Source organism: Pezoporus wallicus, unplaced genomic scaffold (genome assembly GCF_028554395.1).
Source record: "Pezoporus wallicus isolate ANWC-B61680 ecotype Strahan unplaced genomic scaffold, APGP_CSIRO_Pwel_v1 contig_6787, whole genome shotgun sequence".
Lineage (NCBI taxonomy): Eukaryota > Metazoa > Chordata > Aves > Psittaciformes > Psittacidae > Pezoporus > Pezoporus wallicus.
The window spans coordinates 1169784-1180401 of NW_026636951.1; the positions used below are offsets into that span (position 1 = coordinate 1169784).

At 40.7% G+C, this 10618-nt stretch overlaps 1 protein-coding gene across 3 annotated transcripts; it reads right to left on the reverse strand.

Moving 5' to 3' along the window:
• On the reverse strand, nucleotides 1-10379 carry ZNF518A (zinc finger protein 518A). Of its 3 annotated transcripts, none has more exons than XM_057402287.1 (3): nucleotides 10222-10379; nucleotides 8101-8216; nucleotides 1-5674 (listed from the first exon to the last, which is right to left on the reverse strand). In XM_057402287.1, exon 3 carries the CDS (start codon nucleotides 5554-5556, stop codon nucleotides 898-900), a length of 4659 nt encoding a protein of 1552 aa, XP_057258270.1. In that variant the 5' UTR covers nucleotides 5557-5674; nucleotides 8101-8216; nucleotides 10222-10379; the 3' UTR covers nucleotides 1-897. The 3 variants fall into 3 exon arrangements, with proteins under 3 accessions (XP_057258270.1, XP_057258271.1, XP_057258272.1); XM_057402288.1 differs by lacking the exon at nucleotides 10222-10379 and adding an exon at nucleotides 9469-9615; XM_057402289.1 differs by lacking the exon at nucleotides 8101-8216 and having other exon boundaries at nucleotides 10222-10370.
• Nucleotides 10380-10618: the final 239 nt, after the last annotated feature.

Here is a 10618-nt window from a genome sequence, read left to right on the forward strand (position 1 = left end):
AAGTTATAACAAATTTAATAGTGACAGAGTCAATACAGATTAGGAATGTTCACCATTCTTAAACACCATATACATTATGAATATATATACTGTATCTTTTCAACTGAATCCATTCTCAGGCTCACCATATTACCACAATCGTAACATTTTATTAATTTATATGAAAAATACTTCACTAAGAAAGTAGACAAACTGCACAGAAATAGTACAAGTGTCATGTGCATAGCTTAAAGCATTCACATATGGCTTTGTTTAAATGAAACTATTGGGGAAATGGGCCTATATAGACCTATGGTTACACAACTGACATAATGTAAACTGCTTCACATCTTTTAGGCACTTGCTAACAATAGTGTTCAATCCCTGAAAAGCAAAATCAAAAGTTAACAAGTGAAAATAACAAAAATCCCAGGATAACAGCTGTGTGTAGTTGAGAAGATTTTAAAAATTGTTTTTAGTAGTGCATGCACAGAATTGAAAAACTGGGGGGAGGGGCAATTTCTGTGCAAGAATTATAACAAATAACTGAAAGGTATAAAAATATTTACATGTTTAGATTTTTTAAAATATATACAGAATAAAAGCCCTGAAAACTCATTCTATAGAATAAAAATATAGGACATGATAGTAGTAACAAAAAATAATATATTTTTATGGAATTGTATTTGCAGTTAGTTACAAGTTATCTAAACCACAAATCTCCTTGATCTGTCTCAAAGCTTGATGGCTACACAGAATCTGCTCTTCCTTTTAAAAAACAAGCACTCTGCATCTTTTCTAAACCTCAGTTACAATACTGAAATACAAAACAAAATTACTTATGTATCCTAGCTCAGTTGATTCTCTTTGAAAAAAATCTGTAATGTATGATACTTAGATTTTCTTCACTGGTCATCATTACATTAATGAATTCCAGTCTCGAGTAGCCTCCATCAAATGCCTCTGTCCATGTCCTACCCAATTATCCTGATTGTCAAATATTCTACCACAAAACCAGCAGCTAAACTTAGCTTTCAAGGTATTATCAGAGGTAGTTTTTACAATCTGGTAATTGTTTTTGCTAGTCTTTTTCAGTGTCAATTTTAAGACAAACCTTTCTTTTACAGGGCTAATAGGTTTTATTGTCCTGTGCCTCTTTTGAGAAAGATCATCAGTAGTTCTGTCCAAAGGATTGCAGAAAGCTGGCTGCAAAAGCGCTTCAATAGTTCTTTTTGACAATGAAACCTTAAGAACATGTCCCTTAAATTTAGCAACGGTTTTCATTACATTTACAACTTCAGGAACATCTGCATCAGGATGGTTAAGCACAACAACTGGTTGATTTCTCCGGGGGCATTTTATAAGCTGTTTAGAGTTAAAAGGAAGTAATTTCAAAGTCCTCACAGTTTCTTTTGATGCCCTCAGTTTGTAAGGGACACCTGATTCACTAATAACTTCCGCCTGATTCTTTTCTTTACGCTTTCTGTGCAACATTATTTTCTTTCTTGGAGGTTCTGGGCAATTATCCTTACTTTTCCGTTTGGAATTCTTTTTTCTTTGCACACCCACAGTTTTGGAACTTTTAGACCCAGTTTGTTTTAAATGAGGTTTTACTTTTGCAGTTCTGTTTTGGGTGCTCCATGTGGACTTCTGACTACCAAAGTTATTCCTGTTGTTAGCAGTACTCTCAATAGAACCATTTTGCAACCATGTCCCTGCAGACTTAGTAGAATAAACAGGTTCTACAGGAGGTACACAACATGCTGGATTACAGCTTGCCAAATAGGCATCTGCTGGCATTAACCTACCTGGTAAGATTAAGGCATCATTAGAAGTAAGATTAGTTTGTTTCTGTGCTAGTGCAGGAGTAAGGGACTGCAAGTTATCCAAAGGCAGTGAGGGCACTGAGTTGCTAACTGACTGAGTTGTACCAGCCAGTGTATCTGAAGTCTTAATTTTCAGAAAAAGCTTTTGTTGCATGGCTCCAGTTTTCTTTGGTTGACAATTTTGATAATGAGCATTGTCCTGAAAAACACTATGTTTATGAACTACAGGCTTGTTTGGTGTCACACATTTCAGAAGAACTGCCTGCTGTACATCAGGCAAAAGTGCATAAACATGTTGTTTCTGTTTAATTTCCTGCTGGTTTACTGACTCCAAGGAACGGCTGACAGCATCCTGATGCTCTGGTAACACCTTCACAGAAGAAATTCCTCTCAGAGTCGACTCTGATGAGTCTGTAATTACAAGAGGTCCTTTGAATGGCATGCTACTCAACGAGTCATTTGCTGTACTACATGCTCTCCCATTACAGGAGCTTCTCATGCTTCTGAAACTGTCATTTTTCGCCTCCACTTTTGAAGCTGGCATGGTTATTTTACCATATTCTCCAGATGCAACTCTCCCTAAAACCTGAGAACTATCACTAGGTACATTTGCAACTGTTCCAATTGCCCTGCTAAAAGTCAAAATCATTCCAGGTCCCTTATTTAAAACAAAAGATGCTGGAACACCTTTAGTCACATGCCCATCTGACGGACTGGTTGATGGAAGAGATTTTCCTGAAACCACCCGTAGTCCAGGCTGGTTAGCAAGGTGCAAAGGAACAAAAAATCTTGATGAAGGGGACTGAACTAAAAGGGGTTTCTTCTGCTCCTGAAGAACTGGTGACAAGCCGCGAGGATTTGGGGTTGTAGACAGTATTTTATCTTTTCCTAATTGCTGTGTTACAACTGTATCTGTAGGAGTCTTTAGCAATGAACCAGCACCTGGAGTTCTGGGCAATTTATCCATTCCCTGTGAAGCATATGATGTCCTGGGTGTCTGTTTTTCTCTCCCACAATGTGTACCTTCATTTGTGCTACCTCTTGTGTTCAACTCTCTCTTACATAAATGAAAGTCTACATTAGGAGGGGGCCTCTGAAAAACACATGGAGTTGCAGAGCTTTTTAAATGCATAAAGGTTTTATTCCCTGTCTCATGACCAGAAAGCAGCTTGTCAGAATGAAGTTTTATGCAGTTATTTGATTTGCTGTGGGATTCTTGATGAGTAGTTGCTTTCACTTTTAAAACATCTTGAAGTAACTGGTTTATTTCAGGCGATAAATAATTAGCTGCCTGTTCACTCTGCAATGAGAAAACAGATGTGATTTTAGGCATTAAGACCGAGTTAACACAATCAGAGGCATTTTCTTGGAATTTTTCAGCTACATTCTCAAAGCCTTGACGGTTGTTAGTGTCCAAATACTGCTGGCCATTATGTTCGCTCTCCATAAAACACTCGCTGTCAACAACACATTTAGACTGGTTTTTAGAAGACACAGAGTTATTCTTAGTGTTTATGTGCCCATAAGTTTTATTAATATTTGATTGGATTGATACAGCTTTCTCTGGTTTTAAGACGTTCACTGACTCCGAATATGAAGACGCAGATTTACTTCTACTCTCCTGAAAAGGAAGCGTTTTGCTATATATAAATTCTTTGTACCCGTCTTCTGCTGACATCCAAATGCTACATGGATCATCTGAAGTGTCCATTTTGGAATAGTTGTGAAAAGATAGCAATCTTTCATTAGAAGAATCCACTGAATTTGAGTAATAGAGATTGTTAGTTCCATTACTATTATTCAGGCCACCATTTTGTATTTTCAGGTTAGGAAAGAAGGGCATTTTCATAGGGTCATAGTGAAGCATATTTGTAATAGGGGGTGGCAATACCTGAGGGTGATTTGGAGGATTATAGCTTCCCCACGAGATATTACTTCGAGTTCCAACTTTTGTCACCTCACCACATGGAGGTACAGTTGAGCCCAGCTTCATTGGCAAATAATTCATACTTTTTCCTACAGCTACATTAGAAGGTGCTACAGCTTCAGAAACACTCCTATCATACAATAAGGAGTTACTTTGTTTTCCCACTTTTGCTTTTCCCGAATGAGAAGTAGAACAAGAAAAGGGAGGGGGGGCTACTGGGTGAAGAGAACTGTTCTTTAAGGTTGACTGATCAGTTACATGTGGTACAGCACCTGAAGACAAGCCACAGGGATCAGCAGTCTGTAGCAAAGGAGTTGTAGATCCATCTTTAACAGGATCAGCTTTCTGACCCAACAAATGTACATTTTGCTTATTCGTAGGTAACAACTTTATAACAATATGTTGTTTTCCATCTACCATTTTAAATCCCATAAATTTAGCACTGTAATTTGCTGGAACAGATATTTTATTGTTTTTTACCATCAGTACTGTTGGCCCATGAACAGCATTTTTCAATAATCCCAGGCCGTAACTTGTTCCATCACCTGCTTTATTATGTTGTGCAGTAGTAGCAGAGAGCATTCCACCCGTGAAATTATGCTTTCCTGTATACATAATTTGATCTTTTTGTTCATTTGTTTCCACACTTCTCATACATTGGTTCAGCTCCTCATCTTTTGTTTGTGTTTTATTCACACTTGTTAGCACTTGTGCATTGTTTTCTCCAATTTTGTCACTTTCACTGTTTATTTCTTTCCGTCTCCAGAGTGGTTTTTTTGATGCTCCCATTTTATACCTTCTTAACACAAGCTTCAGTCCTTCTGGAGTCTTCACTATTTTTTTTTCACATTTCTCCTTTTCCAGTTTTTCTTTTGCATATAAGTGGTCTCTGTGCAAAGCTATGATGTGTTTTAAAAGACAGTCTTTCCGAGGTGTCCTGTAACTGCAATACTGACAACCAAATGGAAACATTCTGGTATGACCAAGATGATGTTCCTGGAACTCCTCTTTTGTAAAGCTTATGTGATGACATTCTCCACATTTATATGGAATCTCATTATGTCTATGAATGTGCTGAACAAATGTGCCCACATCCCGGGTAGAAAACCCACATTTTTCACATTGGAAGTGACCATTTGCACAATGCTTTGATTTGAAGTGTTTTGTCAAATCTAACAAAGTGTAAATACGCTCATCATTACAGAGCTCACATTTTACTAAAGTGCTACGATGGGTGAGCCTATGCTGTTTAAGTGACTGGAAGTCATTGGCCGAGAAGTTACACATCTCACAAGGATACAAAGGCAACTCGCCATAGTGTAACAGCTGAAAATGTTTGTGCAGATCATTTGGGCTGTATCTGATGTTATCCTTGCACTTCGTACAAGTGAAATTCAGTATTTTTGCTGCAGTTTTCAATCCTTCTTCAAATGGCACTTCTGGTTTATTTTGCAAGTGGTTTCCCTCTGAACAACTGGGACTGCTTCCGTTTATTTTCTCTAGACTTACGGACTTTCTTGCAGTTTGCTGCTTACACTGAAAGAGTCTTCTAAATCTATCAACTTCATGTTTCAGTAATACTTCATTTGGAATGTTCACCTTGGGTAAATCAATTTTCACATTTTTTAGTTCATAAGCAACACTGACATCTAAAATTGCTGGTTGAGTTACCATACTTAAAGGATCATTCACCAAATGATCCTTTTTTTTCAAAGGATCTGTTTTTCCCAAAGTAGTATCTGTAGAAAAATTCTTCGCAGCATTAGGTTTTAACAAAATAATTTGCTTTTTATCACAAAGAAACTGTTCCTTTTCAGATGGCATGATTTTAGGTTTTCCTTTTCTTTAAATGATTTCTTGAGATTAGACTTAGTTCCTGCAGCAAAAAAGACTACTGTGCCGAGTTATTCTCAAGGTTCTAGAACTTCCCCATTTCATTCTCCTGAAATTAGAAAACAAAGTATTACTTTTTTGAACTAATGCAATTAGAATGCCCATTACAATTCATTAGTAAATACATGCCAATCTTGGAAGTTGTTGATTTTTGTAATAGCATTTGAGATAAAAAAGGATGAGGCAAAAAAGAGACATTAAACTGTAACCTATGTTTGTGCTTGGAGTGGGGTTGTTCATTGGTTTGTTGCTTGGAGAATGTCCACAAAATATACATAAATCTTGAAAAAACAAGCTTTAAAGAACAACATCTACTGAAAGATTAAAACACTGAAATTGTAGGTCATCAAATTTGGGGTTTCTCCCACACCACGACATCCTGTAAGCTTAAGAAATCACAGAAGCTGCTTTTTAAAAATTAAACTAGCATTTATTACTTATTCAGGATCTCAAGCAAATATAAATACTGTACCTCCTCTGTGACATGGACCACTAACTGAACCTAGATGAAATACTAAAAACAAGCCAAATTCAGCAGCAGCTGATATTTTTATTACTCATGTTTGCTATTTTATTGTGTTTAGTAAGAAAAAAAAACAATCTGACAAAATATCTACTTCACTAATGTGACATTATCAACACCAGGAAACCCACCACACTCTTCTACAATAAATTTTCCACATGCCTACCTTTAGTATCACATGAGTCTGAGGTGGTAACCAGATACACGTTAACTCTTGTTTCTCACCATATGTTCCTGGGTATAGGTTAATCTTTTCAGAACAAGCGCATGGCTGACAACAGTACTCCTCTACGGATTAAGAGGCTCAAGTAAGTATGGTCAGTATTACTGTCTTGCTACAGACTCAATGTCAGTGCTTCCATAACAGGCTACACTAATAATTTATAGCAGCTCAAGTCTATGCTTAAACAACACTCCCACATGTCAACATAAAATCAACAGAAATGGAACAGCAGTGAAAATAACTTGGATTTTGAAAAGTGACACTGAAAAGGAAGAACTCTTTCTCTACTACTACGTAACACTTTACACTAAAAAGTTTTTCCATAGTAGAAATCAGTGTCACTTTCCCCTTTATAGCAAGTTAGTTAAGTATTAGCTGAAATCTGATCAGCAGCTCTCTGTCTATCCTCCTGCCCACCCTGAAGCAACACAGACTGGGAACTCATTAGATCATCCTATTGACATTCAAACTGAAAAAATTACCATATCCTCTCCCTCATTGTGATGAGGTGCAAGAGCTGCTTCTGGAGCTCCAGGCCATCATAAGCATCACCACTAAAGCCTTCCAAATATTTTCACATAGTCCTGTGAGAAGGAAGTATCTAACACTAGACATGTAAATACCAGACAAAGAAAATGGAGACTGAAAAGGCCTTGTTCATGTGTCACATAGCAAGAAAAGCATGTTCCTTTTATGCTTTACTGCATTCCTTTGGAAAATATATTAGCATTTCTGCACAAGGCAAAACAGATTTTGACATTTTATACAGGCTCCAATATCAAATAAATTCAGTTAACTCCTCCAGCAAAATGGTGGACTCCCCAGCACTGGACTCAGCTGGGCAGGGTGCTGGGCCATCTAGTTTGTACCATGCTTTGCCAAGAAAGGTTGGACCACATGATTCCTAAGGTCCCTTCCAATCTAGTATTCTCTGATTCGATGATGATTCTATGAACTGTGTGCTCCAGCTATGAGACATGCAAGACATCTGACATTCAACCCTGGCCCCAGAAAACTAAGCAATCAAAACAAACCAACACCACCACAAACCACAGACACATAAACGCACACACTCACTCCTTGGGAATCTTTCCAAGCTAAAACACTTCAGAAGGGCACAACTCTATGTTATATTCCATTTTCACCAAAAATACTATATTGTAATACGTTCTCTTGTCAACAGCAAATCTCTTATTTGAACAGGAGCAAGCTGAATCCCCACATAAAAGAATAAGTAACTAGAATCTGTTTGCTTGAAGAACTTCTTCAATACAGATGCAACGCATGAATATTACAGGTTGCATGATGCAATACATCATAGAACCATAGAATTTAAGGTAGCTGCCTATCATGCAGGTTAAAATGTCATAATGTTAAATACTGAAACCTAAAATATGTATGCAGTTAACACTATAAAAAACAGAAGTGGATCAAGTGTTAGAGTGAACAAGCCTCAGACTTTTAACATGAGGCCAATGTGGTCCAACTGGACAACATTTCGCTAAACCATTTATGTTTGGCAAAGAGTCTCAGTTGGGTATATTCAAATCTGATTAGAGATCTCCTTTAACCACGCAATATATCTCTATTATTATTGGGTAGCTTGCAACTATCAACAAGCACCTGCAGCTCAATAAATTAAAATAGTTAATAGAAACAAACAACTAGCAAAAAAAAAAAATCATAGGAATCTTTAAATGTACATTATCAAAGAAGAAACCAAACTTACACATTAAGAAAAGACTTCAATTCTTCAGCCTTTTTAACATTTTTCCACATACATAGAAGAGGTAAATATGTAAGGCTCAGAAAAGGCCACAGTCGGGAGAAATACTGAAAAAAGGTCTGGAAACAAAAGGAAATAATAAGCTGAAAAATAGAAATCCTTTGCATTTTTATAGTATGCACATTTTTAATACACTGAAGACAGAAAAACTGTAAATACATGTTATGTTCTCTCCCAAAGGACTCCACCAAAAACAATAAAGAGTCTAAATTAATGGGTAGGATTAAAAATCACTAGAAAACTCCTATTTTAACCTTAGCTTTGTCACTGCATCTCACGCATTCATAACTGGTAGGCATAAACATATGATAACTTAAAACCAAGACAGAAAGTAGTAACTGGTACCTCAAAATGGTACTTGGACTCAAAGTAACACTTAAATAAAAATTGTAATAACTTCTATAGCAAAGACCTAATTATAATTTTCTAGAAAGTTCTGCAGAAATTTGGGAGATAGAATGTTACATCAAAATAAATATTTGAAAAGAGTAAGCAGATTACAAAGCAGACAAGGTGAATACAAACCCTGGAAATACACAAGCATGCACCACAGTTAAAACTCAAAAGAGTTAACACACAAAAAAAAAAAAACAAACAAAAAAATAAAACACAAAAGACAGACCAAAACACTAAGCACAAGCATACATAACCACTCGAGGCTCTAAGCCTTAATTTTCTTCCCCAAAAGTGCTCCAGTATGTCCAATATGTTTAAAAAAAGTACACATGGAGGAAAAAGTTTTTGCTATATACTTTAGTGAGAAATGATAGATAGGAGTAAGACACTCTTAAGTTAGTTACCTTTTACTTCTTTTTTTTTTCCTCACTTAGAACAGGGGAAAAAAAAACAAAACAAAACAAACAAAAAAAAATTAATTCCATAGACATGCCCAGGCAGGCAGCATTTTGGAGATTTCTATAAAAATTGTCTACACTTATTTAATTTTTACTAAAAAAAAACAAACAAGCAAACAAGCCAAACCAAACTATGCTAAATTATTACCCATGCTCGTCTCATCCTACGTGTCTGCAAATCTAGAGTGGTTTGCATCTCTACAAAGCCACGGACACATGCAGGAACTTACAGAACTCGATTGTCAGAAACCCACAGAGCCGGCGCTTCTGGCGCTCAGATAGAATATCTGACGCAGCAAAACGCTGCTTTTGTAAAAATAAAACATAAAGTAAAAACAAAGTACCAAATCCCTCTCAAAGCTAACGAACACAGGCACCCGTGCCATACAGACAACTTGCCATTTACAAGGACGGCAGCTCAAGGCTTCAGTGACTCACGGTCACTGCTACAACCTACCTACAGACAGCCGCTTCCTCAAGCCCACACCTGCGATGCCGAGCGCGCTGGCCGGCTACCCAAAGGGGGCTCCCGGCCCCGCCGCTAACGAGCCCCGTCCCACAGGCGCTGCCGGGTCTTGCCGAGGGGCCGGACCAGAGAGCGGGCTGTGACCCCGTCCCCCGCGATGTGGAAGCAGGGAAGAGCAGGGACAAAAAGCGAAACGGCCGGTGACGCCTGAACGGCGGGGAGCCCCCGGAGCTGCCACCGCCTCAGGGCGGTGTCGCAGGCTCCAGCCGACCTCGCCGGCAGCACCAGGCACTCCCCAAAATTTAGGGTGGGGGCGAGCGGGGCGCCTGCCCTCCCCAGCTGCTCCGCAGAATGCACCCGGCTCCTCGGGCAGCGGCTGCCCGCCGCGGGTCGCCCACAGGGCGCCGGGGGTGCCGCAACACCTCGCCCGTCCGCCCGTAGCCCGGCGGAGAAATACGGCACCACAGGCAGCCCGGCGCCGGCCACGAGGCACTGTCACCCACTCCCCGCCGCGGCCGGGCGCTGCCCGCCGTCCCCGGCCGCCGCCCCGCCGGACCCAGCCGCCCCACGAACTTGCGACGCGGAGGGCACGGACTACTTAACAGCTCAGCGCTACCACGGGGCGACTTCCTGCCCCGCCGCGGGTGGTTCTTCTTGCCGCTCCTCTTGGCCGCAGCTCGCTTCGGGCCCCCCGCACCCCGCGGAAATCCCCCTTCCCCAGCCGGCGCCGCTTGGCAGAGTTACCTCGCCCCTCGCCATAGGCCGTCGAGTCGCTGTTGGCGGCCATAACAGCTTCCATCCGGGGACTGTGGGGCTGCGAGCCCAGCAGCAGGGCGGCCGCGGCGGAGGGATATGCGTTCACCTGGGGAGACGGACGGCGGCCGACGAGGTCCAGGGCAGGGGAGTGCTCGAGTTGGGAGGAGGGCGGGCCCGGCCCGGCCCAGGGGTAGGCGAGGCGGCGGTGCGTGGAAGACTCCGCAGCCGCCTCGGTTCTTTTTCTCCTTCTCCTCCTTGCGCCTCTTGGATGTGGTCGCGGGGCTGCGGGTGGGAGGAGGGCACGATGCTGGGCCGAGGCCTTCCGCCCCCCTTCCCAGGGGCTGCCGCGGCCTGACGCTGGCTAAGGCCTATTGCCAGGCGAAGA